Genomic DNA, 25,425 nt, shown 5'->3' with positions numbered 1-25,425 from the left:
AAATCAGTGAAAAAGTTGTTTTCACATTTTGATCATGCTTACATGTTATGTTAAGAAAGAATTAAATAATTAATACAAAATTCTTCAATTTTATAACAATCTACAAATAGTTCCCATGTCAACATGGAATTACATTGTTAAAGGCATTATTTGAAGACAATGTTTTAATTTGTCAGAAAATAGAACAATGTCCTCAATGATTATCTTTGATAAAAGTAACCACTACTAAGGAAAAACAATAAACAGAAAAAAACTGCTACAGACAAAATCTGATGAACACACTCTGCATTCTTATTATCAAATTTTTGTGCTCTCTACTTATAATGTACTAATATTGTAATCAGGTCAGTAGAGGACTGAATATACATCATGGATGCTGCTAAACAAAGCAAGCAGGTAGAAAGGTTAGAATGTGACATGGTAAGGCGAAGAAAAATGACTGCGTCACATAGCAATAGTTTAAAATACTGGTTTTCTCAGTGACTACAAAAGCATGTTCAATGACTTTTATTTTCCCTTCAGTTCATCATATTGGAAAGCTACAGCAAGACAGTAATACAGCTCACTGTATACAAATAGTCAAGTTCTTCACTAACCTCATCTGGGTTGGCATTAAAGGTGAGGCTGCCTTCATCCAGCTGCATATACAATTTTCTAAAAGAAAATCCTAAAGGTGGGTTCTTATTGTATATGGAACAGTGACCCCAAGTGGATTTGCACAACCTGTAACATCAGAGAAAATGAGACAAGAAAACATTACTACATTTAATTTCCTAAGTTAAATATGCATATACATGAAAAAATAGTAACATGAAATAAGACTGAATTTTATAGTTCTAAAGTTTAAAATTTTTAGGTTTGTACTTGTTTTCTATTTGTTTACTAGAGTATGACAGATGCTTTACATTTAGCAATTTTGACAGCATCTAATAAATGTGAGTTATAAAGATTAATAATATTCATGAGTACTATCTGAAGTTAAACATAAACTATCACAATAGTAGTAATAATAGCTAACATTTACTGAGTACTTACTAGATGTCAGACCCTATTTTAAATATTTTAATTGGATTAGCTTGCCTAATCTTCACAACAATCCTATGACGTTGGTGATACAGATAAGAAACACAGACACAAAACAGTTACCCAAGATCATATGGCTAACATGTATAGATGCAGGATTTCAAACAATGAGTAATCCACAGCATGCAATTATTAACCAAGAATCTAAATAGGGTTTATTAACTAATCTATGCGCTCTATTGTGAAATAAAACTAAATGGGAGGAAAAGATTGCTGGGCAGGGAAACAACTTTTGTTTTTCAAATAATAAATGTTACAATAGACAAATTAAACATAGAAATTGTTTGTAATGCCACAACTTGAATACATTCATCAAGCTGTGATGTTAAACATAGCTGTTTTTAAGATACTGCTTCAAAAACACTGGTTCTTTACTATCAGAGCGATACATGATTGTTTAGAAATTCTATAAAACCTAAAATACTAACAGTTCATATCTCAAAACATACCGCAGATCGGGATAGTTGTTTCTAACTCTTTACAGAGGCAATAGCTACTGTTATTTGAAAGCTAAAGTTTTATCTTATTATAATGCCTGGAAATTCTGGATATCTACCAAAGAGCCTTAAATATAAATGCATTATTCTAGAGACACAGAGAATACTGAAATTAAATTCTGATACAATTGTAATGAGTCTTTGTCTCAAAATTATCTCATTTGTTGTGTATTCAAAAGCACCTGCTACTTGTTGAGACAAATGAAACTTTACTTTCTTATATTCATTATTAGTTTCTGCCTCAAATTTCCTTCTTTTAATAAACACACAAAGTGCAGGGCAACAAGAAAAAGTTACTGTCTGAGCACATAACATCAACAATTGTGAGGACAAGCAGGTAAAATATATAATTTAACATGAGACTATCCTCTTAGTAGTTGATTTATACTGCTGTATTATTTTTACCCACCAAATGAAATCACTGACTGAAAACTGTAAGTATAAAAAATTGTTTAGAATATTATCAATATTTTTTCAGTCTTATTAATCTAGCCCCAATAAAACTCAAAACTAGAGTTTTATTACTAAGCTAGGTGAAAACCAGAGAACTTCCCAACATCAACAAGTATTCAATACATCCAAAGTTGAAATTAAAACTAAGCCAGTCTTTAATTTCAAATAGAAGCAATTTATTACTAAGGAAAAAATCCAAGTATTATTAAAATAGGCATAATTATGGCAAACATTTCTTTCACAAATGAAAAATTCAGATTTAAACCTCAAATGAAGAATATATTCTGATTGACTTTCAGAAGACTAGAAATCAAACTTTTTAAAGAAGTTCAAATAAAGAAACAGAAATTAAGTTAGTGAGGAATACTAAAATGTAGAAAAGAGATTATAAAGAATGATCCAGTTTAAAAGTACTTTCATTTCCTCTTCTATTCACATGATTAAAAAAATTAATAACTTATTTATTTTAAAGACTCCTCTTTAATAGAATTTCCTCACATAGTACTTTCACTATGTCAAACAAATGAATAAAAGAATAACAAGATATGATATTGATGATTTTCATCTATTTAGAGGTTGAGAAAGGACCTATATAACTTGTACTATAACTGTGTGACATCAGAAAACCTAACTTAGGAATGTCATTACTGAAAATATATTTTGACTAAAGTTTGCAATTTATTAAGTCTCAATTAGATTTCTAGTTTGAAATTACATGAAGTCTTAAAAAGATGTTTGTTTCTAGTTATATTCTCTATTTTTATAAAGACCCACTTCAAGATAGTAAGACAAATAAACTTTGGTAAAGGATGCTAAAAGGTCTGAGATCCAATGATTCCATGTTTGGTAATATTCTTAGGCCAAAAAGTCATGTACCTATACTTTTTGTTAAAGTATATGATGCTATTGAAGGAGTAACTTAGGTTCAATAAAACAGATTCTATTCCAGCAAATGTTCTTAGATTTGTAGTTTTAATTCAAACTAGTACAATGTGAAAATTTACATAATCTACTTTAAGTTCAGCAAGTAAATAAAAACAACGGCTTGTCCCCTTGCTTTCTAATATTTGCCTACTTCATTTAAATGCTGGTTAGGAAAAAAAAGTAGATACAATTTTCACCAGTTAAATTTTATTCTAACAAGCACCTTTGAAGACATATAGAATTGAGTAAAAATATAAGGCTCTATATGAAGAAAATTAAAAACAGTAACATTTGAGGACTATTCATTGATTTTGAAGTCTGCCTATTCTTCAGATGGGATACCTGTGGGAAGCACAAACTACACAGCATGTGAACACTCCAACTTTTTTTTTTTTTTATTATTATACTTTAAGTTCTAGGGTACATGTGCATAACGTGCAGGTTTGTTACATATGTATACTTGTGCCATGTTGGTGTGCTGCACCCATCAACTCGTCAGCACCCATCAATTCATCATTTATATCAGGTATAACTCCCCAATGCAATCCCTCCCCCCTCCCCCCTCCTCATGATAGGCCCCAGTGTGTGATGTTCCCCTTCCCGAGTCCAAGTGAACTCATTGTTCAATTCCCACCTATGAGTGAGAACATGCGGTGTTTGGTTTTCCCTTCTTGTGATAGTTTGCTAAGAATGATGGTTTCCAGCTGCATCCATGTCCCTACAAAGGACGCAAACTCATCCTTTTTAATGGCTGCATAGTATTCCATGGCTAGAAAATGTGGCACTCCAACTTTTAAATTAGAAATTCTCACTCCACAACTTTGCGGTATTTTTAGAATAAAGTGAGAGTTTCTGATTTATAATCAACTGACTGACAGAGCATGATTGGTAACCTCTCTTCTAACTGTAAAGTTGTTATTCTATTTTCTATTGTCCTCCTTTTCACAAGATCAAATTTGACTGTGATGCTAACTGTATATTTTTCCAGGTTTTAATAAAGAATATCTCAAAGTACAAGACCAAGTTTAAAGAAAATATTTTGTAATATATATTATTAAAAGAACATTTAAACATGATTATGTTTAGAGATACCTGAATTCAACATTGGTGGGTTTAACTTACCCTTGCCAGAGAAGTTCATCATTTGCGAGGTCCTGCCAAACACACGAAGCCAAGCAAAGGTCAGTTGCATTCAGGTAGGACAAGATGGTGAAGCTTAGCTCAGGAGGCAGCATTTCCAAATTAATGAATCCTTCCTGTTCTTTTGATTTCCTTGCCTTCAAAAGATGATATATGTCAATGCCTCCTTGGACTTGTTTACGATGATTGCTGTTAGAAATGTTGTTCGCAGCCATTCTCCTGCTCTGCTCTCTAGTGAGGTAGCCTTGCTCACTGTAGCCTTCTTGTTGTAGCTGCTGGTTTCTGACCACTCTCCACAACCCCTGACCCATCTGCAAGCCTGGGAAAAAGCCAGAATGTAATAAGGGTGACATTAAAAAAGTAACCCATTTTCCCCAGTGGTATAACAAATCTGACATGAAGCATTCATTTACCAGAATTAAAACTTCTCATTAAAACCTATTAAAACCAGAAGCATATTATTAAGAATAGCTGAAACATTGTAAGTGTAAATTTTGATAGACAAAGTTTCGGAATTAGTTGGTTCCATCATCACCTTTATCCCAGTTTGCTAACTACTTTTAAAGTCCATAGGTGACATAATCATTTTTCACGTGGTAAGATTTAAAAGTTACTGATGTCCTTAATACTCTTACAAATTATAATTATGTGGACTTATGGGCCAGTATCAAATACAGCTCTGATCAGAGCAAAGACTCTAGTTAAAAGGCCTCCAGACCCTGCTTTTTATCACAATTCAGTCTAAGCTAAGCTAGCTCCTTTTAACCAAACTCCCAGATGCGTTAACAGCTGGGAAACAGGCTTTTAGTTTAATTCTTGCCAGTCTACACTTATGTCGTAGACTGTAATAAAATGTAACACAGGCCCTGAAGTCTAATTCAGAAACCTTATAAATTAGACACCTAGAACTCCAAGATAAATGCTCAGTAACAGTCTACTACTTAGTTTTGTTGTTGCCTTAAATTAAAAATTGTAATTTAGATAAATTTTCTAATTCTTCTCCACAAATCCCTATGGATTCTTCAGAAGTACCTGGGAAAAGTCACCAGAAGAAGGCATGCTCCAGTCTCCCCACTACCATCTGACCTCCCACCAAGGCATTCTACATTTGTCTGTCATGTATATTGACTTCCTCATGTACAAATGTATTAAAAAATTCCTAGATCTAGATTTGGCATTGCCTTTTAATAGCATTTCTAGGGCAAATAAAGTCATTCAGAACAACTAAATCAGAGTTCTTAATGAATACGAATAATTACTTTCACGATCTCTTTTTCAAACCAAATACTTTTGTTTTATCAACTCAAGTTGACTGCTAATACCTGTGTGTTTCAAAAACTTGGAAAAAATATTGACTTTCTAAAAAAATCATTAAAAGAGTCAAATACTTTTTATAGCATGACCTGAACTTAAAATATAATGTTGTTTTAATTAACTGTTTACAATAAGGACTAACAAAAACAAAAGCAAAAATCCCAAAGGACAAAAAACAAACCAACAGTGACTAGGTATCTTTTAATTAGAAATCATTTGAAAAGTAAGTGGAACTTCAAAGAATGTCAAAGACACTATTATTTTAGCATTTAAAAAGGTATGATCCACACATTTATTTACTAAACCATTGGCTATTGTTTGGATAATGGCCACTAAATTCGGTCATTTGCTGATTAAAGCAGAAAAAATAGTCCAAGATAATTTTTAACTCTTCCCCCACCTTATATTGTCCTACTTGGAATCCCAACAGCTTAAGCTATAAAGGTATGGCGGGGAGGTACAAAGAGAAGAAACTAATAATTTTAAAATGTAGGCATATTTGTTTTTGAAAAAAAGGCACAAAAGATAACCCTTCTCTCCCTACTACACACACCACCATGGTATTTCTTCCTAAATCAGTGATTAAGCTATACAAATAAAATGCTTTAAAAAATACAGAATATCAAGAAAATAAAAAGCCACAGACCAGTAGAAAATCTGCAAAACACATATATGATAAAAAGACTGTGTATCCAAAAAAGGTAAAGAACTCTTTTTTTTTTTTTAGTTCATTATTTTTTCAAAATATACTTTAACTTCTAGGGTACATGTGCACAATGTGCAGGTTACATACGTATACATGTGCCACGTTGGTGTGCTGCACCCATTAACTTGTCATTTACGTTAGGTATATCTCCTACAGCTATCCCTCCTCCCCCTCCCCCACAACAGGACCCGGTGAGTGATGATCCCCTCCCTGTGTCCAACTGATCTCATTGTTCAATTCCCACCTATGAGTGAGAACATGCAGTATTTGGATTTCTGTTCTTGCGATAGTTTGCTGAGAATGATGGTTTCCAGCTGCATCCATGTTCCTACAAACGACACAAACTCATCCTTTTTTTATGGTTGCATAGTATTCCATGGTGTATATGTGCCACATTTTCTTAATCCAGTCTGTCACTGATGGACATTTGGGTTGATTCCAAGTCTTTGCTATTGTGAATAGTGCCGCAATAAACATACGTGTGCATGTGTCTTTTTAGCAGCATGACTTATAATCCTTTGGGTATATCCCCAGTAATGGGATTGCTGGGTCAAATGGTATTTCTACTTCTAGATCCTTGAGGAATTGCCACACTGTTTTCCACAATGGTTGAACTAGTTTACAGTCCCACCAACAGTGTAAAAGTATTCCTATTTCTCCATATCCTCCCCAGCACCTGTTGTTTCCTAACTTTTTAATGATTGCCATTCTAACTGGTGTGAGATGGTATCTCATTGTGGTTTTGATTTGCATTTCTTTGATGGCAAGTGATGATGAGCATTTTTTCATGTGTCTGTTGGCTATATGAATGTCTTCTTTTGAGAAGAGTCTGTTCATATCCTTTGCCCACTTTTTGATGGGGTTGTTTGTTTTTTTCTTGTAAAATTGATTGAGTCCTTTATAGGTTCTGGATATTAGCCCTTTGTCAGATGAGTAGATTGCAAAAATTTTCTCCCATTCTGTACGTTGCCTGTTCACTCTGATGGTAGTTTCTTTTGCTGTGCAGAAGCTCTTTAGTTTAATTAGATCCCATTGGTCAGTTTTGGCTTTTGTTGCCATTGCTTTTGGTGTTTAAGACATGAAGTTCTTGCCCATGCCTATGTCCTGAATGGTATTACCTAAGTTTTCTTCTAGGGTTTTTATGGTTTTAGGTCTAACATTTGAGTCTCTAATCCATCTTGAATTAATTTTCATATAAGGAGTAAGGAAAGGATCCAGTTTCAGCTTTCTACTTATGGCTAGCCAATTTTCCCAGCACCATTTATTAAATAGGGAATCCTTTCCCCATTTCTTGTTTTTGTCAGGTTTGTCAAAGATCAGATGGCTATAGATGTGTGGTATTATTTCTGAGGGCTCTGTTCTGTTCCATTGGTCTATATCTCTGTTTTGGTACCAGTACCATGCTGTTTTGGTTACTGTAGCCTTGTAGTATAGTTTAAAGTCAGGTAGCATCATGCCTCCAGTTTTGTTCTTTTGGCTTAGGATTGTCTTGGCAATGTGGGGTCTTTTTTGGTTCCATATGAACTTTAAAGCAGTTTCTTCCAATTCTGTGAAGAAAGTCATTGGTAGCTTAATGGGGATGGCACAATATTGATTCTTCATATCCATGAGCATGGTATGTTCTTCCATTATTGTCCTGTTTTATTTCACTGAGCAGTGGTTTGTAGTTCTCCTTGAAGAGGTCCTTTAAATCCCTTGTAAGTTGGACTCCTAGGTGTTTTATTCTCTTTGAAGCTATCGTGAATGGAAGTTCATTCATGATTTGGCTCTCTGTTTGTCTGTTAGTAGTGTATAAGAATGCTTGTGATTTTTGCACATTGATTTTGTATCCTGAGACTTTGCTGAAGTTGCTTATCAGCTTAAGGAGATTTTGGGCTGAGACAATGGGGTTTTCTAAATATACAATCATGTCATCTGCAAACAGGGTCAATTTGACTTCTTCTTTTCCTAACTGAATACCCTTGATTTCTTTCTCTTGCCTGATTGCCCTAGCCAAAACTTCCAACACTATGTTGAATAGGAGTGGTGAGAGAGGGCATCCCTGTCTTGTGGCAGTTTTCAAAGGGAATGCTTCCAGGTTTTTCCCATTCAGTATGATATTGGCTGTGGGTTTGTCATAAATAGTTCTTATTATTTTGTGATACGTTCCATCAATACCTAGTTTATTGAGAGTTTTAGCATGAAGGGCTGTTAAATTTTGTCAAAGGCCTTTTCTGCATCTATTGAGATAATCATGTGGTTTTTGTCTTTGGTTCTGTTTATATGCTGGATTACGTTTCTTGATTTGCATATGTTGAACCAGTCTTGCATCCCAGGGATGAAGCCCACTTGATCATGGTGGATAAGCTTTTTGATGTGCTGCTGGATTTGGTTTGCCTGTATTTTATTGAGGATTTTTGCATCGATGTTCATTAGGGATATTGGTCTAAAATTCTCTATTTTTGTTGTATCTCTGTCAGGCTTTGGTATCAGGATGATGTTGGCCTCGTAAAATGAGTTAGGGAGGATTCCCTCTTTTTCTATTGATTGGAATAGTTTCAGAAGGAATGGTACCAACTCCTCCTTGTACCTCTGGTAGAATTCGGTTGTGAATCCGTCTGACCTTGGACTTTTTTTGGTTGGTAGGCTATTAATTATTGCCACAATTTCAGAGCCTGCTATTGGTCTATTCAGGGATTCAACTTCTTTCTGGTTTAGTCTTGGGAGAGTGTAAGTGTCCAGGAAATTATCCATTTCTTCTAGGTTTTCTAGTTTATTTGCGTAGAGGTGTTTATAGTATTCTCTGATGGTAGTTTGTATTTCTGTGGGGTGGGTGGTGATATCCCCTTTATCATTTTTTATTGCGTCTATTTGATTCTTCTCTCTTTTCCTCTTTATTAGTCTTGCTAGTGGTCTATCAATTTTGTTGATCGTTTCAAAAAACCAGCTCCTGTATTCATTGATTTTTTTGGAGGGTTTTTGTGTCTCTATCTCCTTCAGTTCTGCTCTGATCTTAGTTATTTCTTGCCTTCTGCTAGCTTTTGAATGTGTTTGCTCTTGCTTTTCTAGTTCTTTAAATTGTGATGTTAGGTGTCAATTTTAGATCTTTCCTATTTTCTCCTGTGGGCAATTAGTGCTATAAATTTCCCTCTACACACTGCTTTAAATGTGTCTCAGAGATTTTGGTATGTTGTATCTTTGTTCTCATTGGTTTCAAATAACATCTTTATTTCTGCCTTCATTTTGTTATGTACCCAGCAGTCATTCAGGAGCAGGCTGTTCAGTTTCCATGTAATTGAGCGGGTTTGATTGAGTTTCTTAGTCCTGAGTTCTAATTTGATTGCACTGTGGTCTGAGAGACAGTTTGTCATAATTTCTGTTCCTGTACATTTGCTGAGGAGTGCTTTACTTCCAACTATGTGGTCAATTTTGGAATAAGTGCGATGTGGTGCTAAGAAGAATGTATATTCTGTTGATTTGGGGTGGAGAGTTCTGTAGATGTCTATTAGGTCTGCTTGGTGCAGAGCTGAGTTCAATTCCTGGATATCCTTGGTAACTTTCTGTCTCGTTGATCTGTCTAATGTAGACAGTGGGGTGTTAAAGTCTCCCATTATTATTGTATGGGAGTCTAAATCTCTTTTTAAGTCTCTAAGGACTTGCTTTATGAATCTGGGTGCTCCTGTATTGGGTACATACATATTTAGGATAGTTAGCTCTTCCTGGTGAATTTATCCCATTATCATTATGTAATGGCCTTCTTTGTCTCTTTTGATTTTTGATGGTTTAAAGTCTCTTTTATCAGAGACTAGGATTGCAATCCCTGTTTTTTTTTTTGTTTTCTGTTTGCTTGGTAGATCTTCCTCCATCCCTTTATTTTGAGCCTATGTATGTCTCTGCATGTGAGATGGGTCTGCTGAATACAGCAAACTGATGGGTCTTGGCTCTTTATCCAATTTGCCAGTCTGTGTCTTTTAATTGGACCATTTCGTCCATTTACATTTAAGGTTAATATTGTTATGTGTTAATTTCATCCTGTCATTATGATATTAGCTGGTTATTTTGCTTGCTAGTTGATGCAGTTTCTTCCTAGCATTGATGGACTTTACATTTTGACATGTTTTTGCAATGTCTGGTACCTGTTGTTCCTTTCCATGTTTAGGGCTTCCTTCAGGATCCCTTGTAGGGCAGGCCTGGTGGTGACAAAATCTCTAACATTTGCTTGTCTGTTAAGGATTTTATTTCTCCTTCACTTATGAAACTTAGTTTGGCTGGATATGAAATTCTGGGTTGAAAATTCTTTTCTTTAAGAATGTTGAATATTGGCCCCCCCTCTCTTCTGACTTGGAGAGCTTCTGCAAAGAGATCTGCTGTTAGTCTGATGGGCTTCCCTTTGTGGGTAACCCAACCTTTCTCTCTGGCTGCCCTTAACATTTTTTCCCTCATTTCAACTTAGGTGAATCTGACAATTATGTGTCTTGGAGTTGCTCTTCTCGAGGAGTATCTTTGTGGTGTTCTCTGTATTTCCTGAATTTGAATGTTGGCCTGCCTTATTAGGTTGGGGAAGTTCTCCTGGATGATACCCTGCAGAGTGTTTTCCAAGTTAGTTCCATTTTCCCCGTCACTTTCAGGCACACCAATCAGACGTAGATTTGGTCTTTTCATATAACCCCATGTTTCTTGGAGGCTTTGTTCATTTCTTTTTACTCTTTTTTCTCTAAACTTCTCTTCTCACTTCATTTCATTCATTTGATCTTCAATCGCTGATACTCTTTCTTCCAGTTGATCAAGTCAGTTACTGAAGCTTGTGCATTTGTCACGTAGTTCTCATTTTCTATCAGTTCTTTCAAGGTCTTCTCTGCATTGATTATTCTAGTTATCCATTCATCCATTCTTTTTTCAAGGTTTTTAGTTTCTTTGCGCTGGTTACGTAGTTCCTCCTTTAGCTCTGAGAAGTTTGATCAACTGAAGCCTTCTCTCAACTCGTCATTCTCCGTCCAGCTTTGTTCCGTTGCTGGCGATGAACTGTGTTCCCTTGGAGGGGGAGATGCGCTCTGATTTTTTAATTTCCAGCTTTTCTGCACTGCTTTTTCCCCATCTTTGTGGTTTTATCTGCCTTTGGTCTTTGATGATGGTGACGTACTGATGGGGTTTTGGTGTGGGTGTGCTTTCTGTTTGTTAGTTTTCCTTCTCACAGTCAGCACCTTCAGCTGCAGGACTGTTGGAGTTTGTTTGAGGTCCACTCCAGAGCCTATTTGCCTGGGTATCAGCAGCAGAGTCTGCAGAAGACAGAATATTGCTGAACAGCGAGTGTTGCTGTCTGATTCTTGCTCTGGAAGCTTCGTCTTAGGGATGTACCCCGCCGTGTGAGGTGTGAGGCGTCAGTCTGCACCTAGTTAGGCTACTCAGGGGTCAGGGACCCACTTGAGCAGGCAGTTTGTCCGTTCTCAGATCTCAACCTCCATGCTGGGAGATCCACTGCTCTCTTCAAAGCTGTCAGACGGGCATTTACCTCTGCTGAGGTTTCTGCTGCTTTTTGTTTAGCTATGCTCTGTCCCCAGAGGAGGAGTCTACAGAGGCAGGCTAGCCTCCTTGAGCTGTGGTGGGCTCCACCCAGTTCAAGCTTCCCAGAGGCTTTGTTACCTACTTAAGCCTCAGCAATGGCGGGCGCCCCTCCCCCAGCCTCACTGCCACTTTGCAGTTAGATCTCAGACTGCTGTGCTAGCAATGAGGGAGGCTCTGTGGGCGTGGGACCCTCTGGGCCAGGTGTGGGATATAATCTCCTGGTGTGCCGTCTGCTAAGACCCTTGGTAAAGCGTGGTATTAAGGTGGGAGTTACCTGATTTTCCAGGTGGTGTGTGTCTCAATTTCCTTTGGCTAGGAAAAGAAATTGTACCCGTGGACCAGTGCCAACTGTCTGACACGCCCCAGTGAGATGAACCAGGTACCTCAGTTGAAAATGCAAAAATCACCCATCTTCCCTGTCGCTCACGCTGGGAGCTGGAGGCTGGAGCTGTCCCTATTCGGTAAAGAACTCTTAAACCTCAGCAATAAGAAAACAATCCACTTTAAAAAATGAGCAAAAGATCTGAATAGACACCTCATCAAAGAAAATATACAATGGCAAATAAGCATATGAAAAGATGCTCAACATCGTATGTCGTGAGGGAACTGAAAATAAAGTAACAATGAGATACTACTACACACCCATTAAAAGAGTATACCCAAAAGAGTGACAATACCAAATGCTGGCAAGGATGTAGGAATGCAAAATGATATAACCACTTTGGAAGACAGGTAGTTTCTTTAAAAATTAAACATTCTTTGTACGATTCAGTTTTAGCACTCCTTGGTATTTATCTAAATAAAAGTTTATGTCCACACAAAAACCTACACATGAATGTTTAAGGCAGTTTTGGTAATTAATTTTCAAAATCTGTAAGCAACTATGATGTACTTCATTATGAGAATGTATAAATAAGCTGTGGTACAGTATATCTATACAATTGAAAATTATTTAGCACTAAAAAGAAATGAGTTATCAAGGAATGAAAAGACATGGAGGAACCTTAAGTGCCTAATACTAATGTTAACTAAAAGAAGCAAATCTAAAAAAGTTCCTTACTGTATGATTCTAATTATAAGATATTCTGGAAAAGTCAAAACCATGGAGACAGTAGAAATGATTAACGCACAAAAAATAGAGAATGTCAACAAAAAATTACAAGTTTTATATTTGTTTAATGTTTAAATGTGCCATGTCACATTACAACATAAGTACAACTTAATTTTGACAGAAATTGAACATTTTAAGTCTACTAATCATAAAGAAAAGTATTTTATTTTCACCATGGTTATTCCTCTGTTTAACTCAGCAAGAAAATATCTAGAAATCACGTTAATTGCTAAGCTCACCTCGCAGAGCTGTTAAATAATTAAATTTATTCTTCTCTTTTGTTTTTGTGCCACTAAAGGTAAATTATCAAACATGGTAACTGCAGTATCTGAAGTCTCAATATTTAAAGCATTTATTAACAATTTCAGTCTATTTTCCTACAGAATCTTTCTAGTGGCATATGGTGAAGCAGCTGTTGCTCCTCTTAGGCCTGTTGCTAGGGAACAAAGAATCAGGGTGATTTCCCTAGGCTCTGGACTTAAATGGAGATCATTTAAATTGATCACACTGGATAATGTGATTCAGAAAACATCCAGCAGGTAGAAAGTGGTAAAGCCAGCAGCTGGTTCTTTAAAAAACTAATCATTAATAATGAGGAGGTTGGAGGGTTGAGGCTCATGTATACATAGTTCAGACAAAGAAAACTGCAAGATTATACCTTATTTTCTGTATTCCTACTGCTAAACAATACTGAAAATTGTCCCCTTGGGACTTTCATTTCCCTTTAAAGCAGTTCTTGATCCTGGGTAAAAACACAATAATGATAAAGCACTCTGAGAAAGAGTAATATAATGAGTTTAGCATTTCGAGAAAGAAAAGGGGGTCTATAGTGTTCTGCCCCCATTCTCTATCTTCCTTAGCGTAATAGGGATGTGAAACATGGGTGTAACTGTCAGAAAAGCTTTAAAACTCTCAAAATGACATGACATCCGTTGTATAAACTGTAAAGCAAGTCATGGAGGGAGTATAGTGGTATGGGTTTTGAAGTCAGACAGACCTGAGTTTAAATCCTGACTTTACTAGTTATTACTTACAGGACCTTGGGAAAGTTACTTGACTACTCTGAGCTTTGGTTTCTTCATGTACAATGCAAAAAAATAATAATGATAAAAATATCTATAGCTCAAAAAGCTATTGTGTTAAATAAGATAATGTACATAAAGTTCATTTCATGGCTAACAGTCAATATGTTAGATATTACTTTGACAAGCATATTTTCATCAAGTGAAAGTAAGAACTTTCATAAAGCTTACTTAATGATACTTCAACTGTTCTGATGTCCTGCCTGTTGAATAAGCTTATTTATTCATGTTGCTACTTGTACAGCTTTGTAGGGCCTCTACATGCAATTCGCCTCCTTTAGTTATTTCATATTTTGACCATGTTTTTATTTTTATCTTCTTGTAAATGTAATTCTTTTATATCAATGACCCAGCAACAACAACAAAAAACTCTAGAAAACAAAAAAGGCTGTGTTGTCTTTCACAAAAAATTTTAAAACTCAGCATGCCTGAGGATGGTGTCAATAGCCGTGTGATGAAATAGGTCTTTGTGTTATTGTTAATGATCGGTCAAGATGTGGCTAGGTGTGGTGACTCATGCCTGCAATCCCAGCACTTTGAGAAGCTGAGGCAGGAGTACTGCTTGAGACCAAGAGTTCAAGACCAGACAGGACAAAATAGACCCTGTTTCCACAAAATACAAAAAACGTTAGCTAGGTGCGATGGTGCATACCTGTAGTCCTATCCTCTCAGGAGTCTGAGGCAGGAAGATCACTTGAACTTAGGAGTTTGAGGTTATAGTGAGCTATGATCATACCACTGCACTCCAACCTGAGTGACAGAGTGAGAAATTGTCTCTAAAAAAAATTAAAATTAAAAATTAAAAGAAAATAAGCTGTCAACACTAGCTCTAAAAGAGATGTAGAATATGATGCAGTTTCATGCTGGGTTCTTCTATGATTTCAAACTCTTAAAAATAATGTTTAGACTGAACCAATTAAAACTTAATTTCAAAGTATAAAGTCTTCAGATTTGTATTAAAAGTTTCAATAATACCTTGTTATAAAGATTTTAAAACTGAAACATAATATTATGAAAGATATAGTACCGTCCTGTCGCTTGCAGAAATTGTTAGGTAAAAAAAAATCAGCTGCAATGTGGAATCACTGAATACGCAAAAAGTTTCAAATTGAAAAAGAATTCAATACAAAAGAAGTTTCTGTATTTGAAATCACTAGTTTTGGTGTAAATATGGATTTTGTGATGAAACTACAGCTTTATTTGTTCACTCAGGCGGAGAAAATAGATATTTATTTCTTTGAAAAAATATTTACTCTTCTAAGAACATAATTAATCTATGTTAGTCTGTCTCATATAGAAATAAAAGAAATACGGTGCTTCTTATTATTCATGGCAATTATGTTCTTTAAAGTTTCTGCAAACACTGAATTAGCAATACTGAACCATTGTTCCTAGGGAATTACATGGTTAGGTTACTGTAAGCCTCTGTTCACAATATTTTCATTAACTGATCAATACATAACCTTATTTTAATGTGTGTTTTTGCTGAAAGACATTTAATATATATATTGCTAATTCATTAACTATGAACTCATGGCCAACAGCACTATAACTCAGGCTTGAATGAGGCTTATCTAACATGTATTTTCTCCATAAGGCGCAACACTTAGGAAAACTAAGACAAGACTTCTGCACTAGGCTTGGGGGCCTTTTTTTTTTTTTTTTTTGGAGATGGAATCTCACTGTGTGGCCCAGGTTGGAGTGCAGTGGCGCACTGCAAGCTCCGCCTCCCAGGTTCTCCTGCCTCTGCCTCGGGAGTAGCTGGGACCACAGGTGCCCGCTACCACGCCTGGCTAATTTTTTTTTTTGTATTTTTATTAGAGATGGTGTTTTACCATGTTAGCCAGGATAGTCTTGATCTCCTGACCTCATGATATGCCTGCCCTGGCCTCCCAAAGTGCTGGGATTACAGGTGCGAGCCACCTCGCCCGGCCAGGGGCCATTTTAAACACTAAAACCACCAAGAAAAAGCATGTGGGAAACATGGCACTAAATAAGCCACAAAAAGGACACTAGTTTATAAAAAGAGCTAAGATAAGGCGGCAGAGCCTTGCCTTCAACTTCAGCTGCGAAAGTGCACCTTGAACAACACATTTTTTCCAGCTCTTGTGCATGTTTGCTAAAGGCTGCAGAAGCAACAGGAGTACTCCTCTGAGAGATACAAATAAATTTTAGTGAGTAGGTAAATTCACCAAAATTATAAATAATGAAGATCAACTGTAATTAATACAATTCAAGGTGTCCCATGCCTTTTCTTCCAAATGTGAATTTATTTTGTTCAAAGTTTCTTTATGTTGAGAGGTTCTATAAAAATCTTTCTAAGGAGCTTCCAGATAAAACCAAACATATTTTTTCTTGGTCTACAAACAAAGAAACATGACTTCATTATTTATCATCTGACAGAAGTAAACAAAAATTTCATAATTACTTAGATCACAGAAGAGAAATCATGCTACAAAAAAAATTCTCCTTAAGATTTCACAGTTGAAACTCTTCCTTTCCGAGGAGACAAAAACAAACAAACAAACAAACAAACAAAAAAAAAATGGGGGAAAAATCCCAAAGCAATCACAACTGTACATTTTCTCCTTATTTTTCAGAATGGTAATAAAACGTGGCCAGGAGTGGTGGCTCACGTCTGTAATCTCAGCACTTTGGGAGGCCGAGGCAGGCAGATCACTTGAGGTCAGGAGTTCCAGACTGGCCTGTCCAACATGGTGAACCCCATCTCCACTAAAAATACACAAATTAGCCTGGCATTGTGGTGCATGCCTATAATCCCAGCTACTGGGAAGACTGAGGCAGGAGAATCACTTGAACCCGGGAGGCAGAGGTTGCAGTGAGCTGAGAATGTGGCACTCCAGCCTGGGCAACAGAGTGAGACTCTTGTCTAAAAAAAAAAAGAAAAGAAAAAAAAAAGAATAGTAATAAAATGAATACTTACTACTGAAGATTTAGATACTATTTAGTAAACGTAAATTGATAATTTCCAGTGAATGATTAGCACAAAATAAAATAAATCAGAGCTCCTTTATAGATTGGATGAAGCATCAAATGAAGCAACAGCCAAATAGGCAAACAAACATGATCCCAGAATTTCTACTCCCTGAAATTATGCAAATATGACTATCAATTAATTATAGTCATTTTAATACAGCAGTCAATTAACGCTCCTTTTGTCTCAGAGCTATCATATACTGTTTCGGTTTAAGGATAAAATATTCATGTTCAATTCTGTACTGCCTGCAAATACACTCAGGGAACATGGTAGTGAACAGGAAACTTAGAAGCCTGACACAAATGGGTACTGAATGGCTACTGAATGTGGACTGGCAACCAGACTGTGTGATCTTGAACACTCAGTGGTACTGTGTATAAACGTGTCACATTAGCAAAGACAGAGCTATTTTATTAAATTAATCTCGTGTATACGTATTTCATATTTTGGTTTATTATCACAGCTTACATTTCAAACTTAACTTTCTATTCCTAAAGTCCTATGCTGCTGTGGCACAGTAGCTGGGAAGACATAAATGGAAAGTAATATGATTTTAGGAAGAGTCCACCATTATTATAAAATAATGTCTTTGAGAGGTATTTATCTGGAAGACTGCATAAAGTTTCCTACTTTTATATAGCAAACAGCCACTGTCACCCCTATGTGATCTGTTGTACTCCCACCTGATAACATTTCAGTAAAGTTATATCTAGGATTACTAAACATATATGGTGTTTTTCTTTCTACGAAAGCTCTTTTGGTATTACATAGCTTATATTTAATATGCTAAATTTCAAAATCATTTTTATTCATGCTCATGTCTTAGGAATAGTGTTTTTTTTTGTTTTTTTTTTTTTTGAGACAAAGTCTCGCTCTTGTCCCCCAGGCTGGAGTGCAATGGTGCGATCTCGGCTCACTGCAACCTCTGCTTCCTGGGTTCAAGCAATTATCCTGTCTCAGCCTCCTGAGTAGCTGGGATCACAGGCGCCTGCCACCATGCCCGGCAATTTTCGTATTTTTAGTAGAGATGGGGTTTCACCATGTTGGCCAGGATGGTCTACGAACTCCTGACCTCAGGTGATCCGCCCGCCTTGGCCTCCGAAGAATAGGTTTTCAACTAATATTGGGATAAGTATAAATGGTAGGGTATCATCTCATTAACATGCTTTGCAATTTGTAAGATATCTGAGACAGAAGTTGTCTTCTTCTGAGACAGAAGAAACAATTTTTGGACTCACTTCTGAAATATTCTTTTAAGGAACTTTTTCGGAAAAAACCTCAACCTTGGTTGGATTCTTGTAAGATGGAGCACATATATTCATCACCTCTCTCTCCCATAAAATGACAGAGGAAAAAAAAATGGTAGAAACTACAACTAAAAGAAAACGAAAACAGGACAGTCATGAACATGAGATTTCAATATATTTCTGCAACATGAAAAGTAGAAGGAGGAGTGGCTACTAATGAAGCCATGTAGATAAAGACGGAGGACAGTCTGGAATCATACGCAGAGGGAAGCAGAAGCTTACGTACCTTGCAGAAACCTTGAGAGGCTTGGCACTCCAAAACAGAGGATACGGAAAGAGAAATTCAGAGTGAAATGAGCAAAAGAATCAGGATATTAACATCTCTGGGTCATTGTTTCCTTCCCTACACAATACCAATAAAAATATCCCCCTTGTATGATTTTTATGAGAATTAAATGAAATAATGTGCATATGTATCTGTAAAAATGGACCACAACCTCTCCCCTTAACACACATATATCACATAGCTAGAAAGATTTGGTATGTATCCCAACCCCTTTCCCTCACCCAGGCAAAATGAAGAAGCATTTTTGATACAGATATTGAATGACATTAGAGAAAAACTCTCTGCCACCACCCTCCTTACATTTACAATTGGCCCAGCATAATGGCTGTCAAACCAATCATCTCAAAGCAAGAAATTCGGTGCAGAAATCTCTAAGTCACTTTTTATTGCTTCAAAGATCCAATATTTAAGCATTAAAATGTGGCTGAAGCACTTGCATAGCAATTACTTGATTTATTTTTCCTGATTTCATCTGGTAACTCGTCAATAAAAGTTAATTTTAACCTTAATTTAAATAGATATAATTATAAAATGCTATACTCTATATATTACATCTTTGGGGGATTTACCTATAGGAGGTACTCATAAAAGTTCTGCTATACATGAATATGGTGAAAAGGTGCATCTTCTTCTCAACTTGTACCTTTCCAGTTTACTTCGGACCCCCTTAGGGGCTACCAAGAAACTCCTAAGGTAGTGTTTCTTAAACTTGGATTACGAGTGTTCAGTGAACTATAGCAAATCAAAAAATGGGATAATGTCAAAAGGACATTAGGAACTAATTTGAAGGCAGCTCCTATTGGCCATACCTGGAACATCAAAATAAAAATGACAGTAATGAATTAATTGTCCCTTAGCATTTGCAGTAGACTGGTTCCAGGATCACCTCCTCATGTCACCTCCCCCAGATACCAAAATCCACAGATGCTCAAATCCCTTGTATAAAATGGCATAGTATACATCCTCCCGTATACTTTAAATCATCTCTAGATCACTTATAACATCCAGTAAGATGTAAATGCTACGTAAATAGTTGTTATACTGTATTCTAAAATTTGTATTATTATTTATTGTTGTATTGTTACTTTCTATTTTTTCCAAATATTTTCAATTGTGATTGAATGACACTGTGGATGCAGATCCACAAATACTGAGGAAAAACTGTATAATCCATTACATAAAGAAAGAATCTGTGAGTCTACACTGATGATGATCAATAGAAACATAAAGGAGAAGGAAAGCTCTTTTTTAGAGTAGAATTCTAATTAAAGAAGATAGAATAATGTAGTTAGAAAAATTATCATTTTACCATCAGAGAAAAAATAATTTAGTCAAGAATTGTCAATGGATGCTGCTGAATCTGGAGTTTGACAAAGAATGGAATACTTACAGAATCCCAAAGTATCTGCCCACATATTAGTCATTAATTACAAGAAAAAATTAAGAAATAACACAAAACCTTAACCAAATGATGAAAATTAACATTTACAAATAAGAGGCAAATGCACATCATGTGCCTCTAGATGTGATGCCCTGAGGATACAACATCATTATACAGTATTCCAGTCAAAAATCCATAATCTGAATTTAATAGGGAATATACTCAAAAGGCAGTCTGTAAAATAACGGAATCTTTTCCTTCAAAAATGCCAATGCCGGGCTGGGAATGGTGGTTCATGCCTCTAATCCCAGTGCTTTGGGAGAGCAAGGCCGAGAGAATTGCTTGAGGCCAGCCCAGGCAACATAGCAAGACCATCTCTATAAAAAATTAAAAGATTAGATGAGTGTGGTGGCACATGCCTGTAGTCCTACCTACTTAGGCGGCTGAGGCAAGAGGATCATTTGAGGCCAGGAATTGGAGGTTCCAGTGAACTAAGATTACACTACTGCACTCCAGCCTGAGTGATGGAGCAAAACTCTGTTCCTAAAAAATAAATCAATAATGCCAATGTCACAAAAGTTAAAAAAAAAAAAAAAAGAAAGAAAGAAAGAAAAAAGGTGGAAGAACAGTTTTGGATTAAAGGAGGCTACAAAAAATACCACCGAAATGCAGTATGTCAACAGGATTGGAAAAAAAATTGCTATTATGTAGCACATTATTGAGATAAATAAGAAACGAGACCTATGGGCTGAAGACTGGATAAAAATATGGTATCATAGTATCAATGTTAAATTTTCTAAACTTGATAACTGTGAAATGGCTATACAGAAGTATATTCTCGTTCTTTGTAACACACACTGAAGTGTGATGGTGTGACATATGCAACCTATTCCAAAATGGTTCAGCAAAACAGTAACGTCTATGTCTATATAGATGGAACAATAAGGTAATGTGGCAAAATGTTAAGCATTTGTAAACCTGGCTAAAAAGTATTTAAGGGTTATTTTTATTCCTCTAACAACCTTTTTTGTAACTGCAAATCTCCTAGCTGTGGAATCCAGGTATATAAATTTGAAAAAGATGTGTGTTTGAGTCTATGTACTCAGTTTAAGAATTATTACCTTAGGGCTCAGTGTAATACAGACTGAATACCATTAATAAAGAGATAAATACTCAGCATCACAGTATAAGAGTAGTAGGAAACCTACTATCAAAGAAAACATCAAAATATTTAGTAGGAATTATTTTTGTCATTTTTGATAAGAATTTCTATTTTAAAGGGCAGAGACATTCTTTTTTTATTTTTATTCTGACAAAGTAGAATAAAAAATCCCTTTAATTATTTCTTGTGTGTGGAGATTTAAGCCTTAGAATGAATTCCTGGCTCTGTCCTCTCCTTTTGTACATAATATTATGCATATACATTTATTTATATAATGTTTAATAATATAAACATTGAACAATATTATTTTGTGCTATAACCCATTAATACGTACTCTGTGCCAAGCACTCTGTTAAGTCTGTTATATATTATCTCATTTTAGTCCTCACAACAACCAATAGGTAGGTGTTATCACCCTAATTTTACAGCTAAGGAAACAGTGCTCCAGAGAGGTTAAGTAAATTTGCCTGAGAAGTCAAAGACGGAAAAATGGAAGATTTAGGATTCAAACTCAGGTCTATCTGAGTCTAAAGATTTTATTCTTAACCCACAAAGCATATTCCCAGAACTGCTGGAGCCCATGGATGACAAAGGCAATTTACCATCTGTTTTTTCATCACTGGTTCTCATCTCTTTTTACCCCGTCACTGTTTATTACCTCTATCGCTGCTCCCAGCTGCAGCTGCTCTTTCAGGCTGCTGCTGTTCTTGTGGAAAGCACACTGGCTTTGATGTGAAAAAAGATCAGGATCAAACCACAACACGGAATCTGATTAGCCTATAATCTCTGATCCTCATTTTTCTCATTAGTAAAATAATGGATACTAATTCTTATTTCATGGGAGGTGGGGATAACATTTACGCAACTTAACCCATAGTTGGTAGTTCACAATAAAAGGTAGTTTTGTACTCATCCCTCTCACCCTCTTTAAATGATAACTATTATTTTGGTTCCTTCATTTCAAAGTACGTCTGATAATTGTGGATTTAATTACCTGAGTAGTCATAATCCTGGTCCTGAATTTCATTAATTTAGTATCTGTGAAATTTGGAGAGACGCCATTTACATAGCAAGGCCACAGTTCCAGCATGCACTAGTTTCAGTTAACATGGTACCATGCAAAATAATGACTGTAGTACTAAAATAAGGAACTGACTCCACACAATAGGTTACATGAATAAACCCAGTATCAAACACAGTGGCTTGGCATATAAAGTGCTCAGAAAATATTTGTTGAATAAACAATTGGTAAACACTGATATTTTAAAAAAGTGAATTAGATGAACCTTGACCTAAACCTTACACCTTTTACAAAAGTTAACTCAAAATGGACCATAGACTTAAACATAAAACTATAAAAATTTTAGAATACATAGAAGGGGTCGGGCATGGTGGCTCACGCCTGTAATTCCAGCACTTTGGGAGGCCAAGGTGGGTGGATCACGAGGTCAGGAGATCGAGACCATCCTGGCTAACATGGTGAAACCCCATCTCTACGAAAAATACAAAAAATTAGGGCATGGTGGCGCATGCCTGTAGTCCCAGCTACTCGGGTGGGTGAGGCAGGAGAGTGGCGTGAATCTGGGAGGTGGAGCTTGCAGTGAGCCTAGATTGCACCACTGCACTCCAGCCTGGGTGACAGAGCGAGACTCTGTCTCAAAAAAAAAAAAAAAAAAAAAAAGAAAGAAAAATACATGAAGGAAATCTTTGGGGTCTAAGGCTAGGCAAAGAATTCTCAGACTTATACCAAAAGCATGATTATGAAAGTAAAAATTATCAAATGGAACTCATCAAAATAAAAAATTTTTGGTCTTTGAAAGTCTATATTTGGAAGATGAAAGCCTACAGACAGAGAGAAAATATTTGTAAACCACATATCTGGCATCTAGAATATATAAACAAGTCTCAAAACAACAGTAAACAAAACCCAAACAATCCAATACAAAAATGGGCAAAAGACATGAACACACATTTCAACAAAGAGGATAAACAAATGGCAAACAAGCACATGATAAGATGGTCAACATCAGAGAGGTGGGTATGGTTATAAAAGCACAGTGTGAGAGATCCCTGAGGTGTTACAGCTATTTACTATCTTGACTATGGTGCTGGATATGTGAACTTGCACAGAACTTCATACACATACACATATGTATACTGAGTAAAAATAAAACTAGGGGAATATGAATAAGAAGGATTGTATCAATGGCAAAACCTGGTTTTGATAGTATATTATAGTCCAATACTATTACCAATCAGGGAAACTAGGTAAAATGTATAAGGGATCACTCTATATTTCTTGAGACTTCATGTGCATCTACAATTATCTTTAAAAAATCATAGAAGGATGGAAAAAAATACAAAAAACGTTTAAAAAAGGACAGGAAACTGTACATTTAAAATGAATGAATTTTATGGTATGTAAATGATACCTTAATAAAGATGTTTTTTAAAAAGGAATTAGAAACTCTAATGAATGCTTTAAAGAGGGTGACCAAGGACATGGGAAGTCTAGAATCATTTCACAAATAGTAACTATTTTATATTTTAGGAATCCAACTAATTGCGAAAAATTTACAACCTGTGAATCATCTCTCACTTCAGGTAAATTCAAATACATATATATCAAAAGAAGATGGAATTAAGGGATACAAATCCTTAATGACACAAATCCTAAATGATGTTTTGACCACTTACATAGGATATATCAACAACAGAGCAAGGTACAATGCAAAAAGGATCGATATTTGTGTAACTCTTAGTCTGATAAAAAAGACAATGTAAATATAAAATATGTTAGTTAGAAAACTGGTATAATTACTTATTTGAAAACAAAGTAATAAGCTATATGAATTAATTTGGATTGCTACGAATATTATATTTCTAGTATGTGTAGAAAAATGCTTCTACTTATTAAAATACATTAAAATCAGTAAATTTTATTTAGAATCTCCTAAATTCTTACATGCCCTTGTTTCCATTAAAATAACAACAGCAATATCAACAGTAATACTTTTATTACGCACTGACCAAATACTTATTTGACAAAGCCATTTTTTTTTTTTTTGAGTTGGAATCTTGCTCTGTTGCCCAGGCTGGAGTGCAGTGGCACAATCTCAGGTCACTGCAACCTCCGCCTCCGGGGTTCAAGCGATTCTCCTGCCTCAGTCTCCCGAGTAGTTGGGACTACAGGCATGCACCACCATGCCTAGCTAATTTTTGTATTTTTAGTAGAGACGGAGTTTCACTATGTTGGCCAGGCTAGTCTTGAACTCCTGACCATGTGATCCATCCGCCTTGGCCTCCCAAAGTGCTGGGATTACAGGCATGAGCCACCATGCCTGGTTGACAAAGCCAATTTTTAAAAAATCTAAATGTATTTAGATCTTTCGGATTTTTGTTTTGTTTTGTTTTTTTGAGACGGAGTCTCCCTCTGTCAACAGGCTGGAGTGCAGTGGCGTGTAAATCTTTTGATTTTTTAAAAATTAATTTGTCTACTTTCAGTTTTATTATGCTAATTTCAGCATAAATAAATAAAACTGAAATCTCTAAAGTGGGCTACATACTATAATGTCTGCTTTACAGTAATGTAGAAGTTTTTTGACACCACTACTGTGGAGGATGAATTTAAAGGTGGAGCTCCAATTACGCTGTACTTGCTGTGTGACCTTAGGTATTTCAAACAAGGTTCTGACCTTTTGTTTCCTGTGAAATGGGGGAAATCATTCCTATCTATTTTACAGGGTGACTATGAGCCTTAACTAAGAAAATGTATATAAAAGCATCTTTTAATTGGTAAAGCAGTATGTTGTTTCTGAAACAGCTGTATTGTTCTGACATAATTTTGGATTTTTTTTTTTAAGAAGTAGTTTTAGTCTAAACAAGTCTGTTACAACAGCAAAAAAGAGCTTCCACTTAAAAGCAGTACAAACTACGGATTAACTACAAATAATTATACAGATTACACATTTATTAAAATTTATAAGAATAATAGTTTTCTATACTTTTTAACTTCTAGAAGATCGCGACCTTTCTAAAAGAGATGGTATTTTTGACTATCATGTTTTGTTTCCTTTTTGAAATAGTAGACTATTTCTAAAAAAGACTAAAATACAAATTTTATTAATAGCTGTTGTATCTAATATAAAGTCTATCTGTAAAATATTAAGCAGCTTTAATCAAACTATCACTATATAACAAGTTAAACACCAAATAAGGTAGTATGTATTAACAAAAAGGTAACTACTGCTTTTATTAATGTCACGGCACTAAGCACTCAAATGGCACATGCTGTGTAGACGATAAATAATGAAGAACGGTTTATATACTATTTGAGCATATAAAATCTACACAGGAAAAGATGGCAAGAATAGAAAGGAGTCCGGAGGTCTCAAAAAAGCATTCTGCTTTAAGATCTTTTGTTTGAAGCAAACCAATTCC

At 35.7% G+C, this 25,425-nt stretch overlaps 1 protein-coding gene across 3 annotated transcripts in view; it reads right to left on the bottom strand.

Moving 5' to 3' along the window:
* The window catches only part of FBXO8 (F-box protein 8), a 55,243-nt gene that overhangs the window by 23,061 nt on the left and 6,757 nt on the right, over positions 1-25,425 (bottom strand). For 2 of the 3 annotated variants that reach the window (XM_023229283.3, XM_023229303.1), the window contains exons 2-3: positions 4,080-4,416; positions 597-723 (exon numbers count right to left, since the gene is read on the bottom strand). In XM_023229283.3, coding sequence (XP_023085051.1) covers positions 597-723; positions 4,080-4,408 — 456 coding nt within the window. In that variant the 5' untranslated portion in view covers positions 4,409-4,416. Of the gene's footprint in view, positions 1-596; positions 724-4,079; positions 4,417-20,254; positions 20,296-25,425 lie in introns of those variants that run through there. The other variant, XM_023229294.1, reaches the window with a different exon arrangement.

The sequence above is a fragment of the Piliocolobus tephrosceles genome, chromosome 3, assembly GCF_002776525.5.
Source record: "Piliocolobus tephrosceles isolate RC106 chromosome 3, ASM277652v3, whole genome shotgun sequence".
Taxonomy (NCBI): domain Eukaryota; kingdom Metazoa; phylum Chordata; class Mammalia; order Primates; family Cercopithecidae; genus Piliocolobus; species Piliocolobus tephrosceles.
This window is presented reverse-complemented; position numbering and strand designations above follow the sequence as displayed.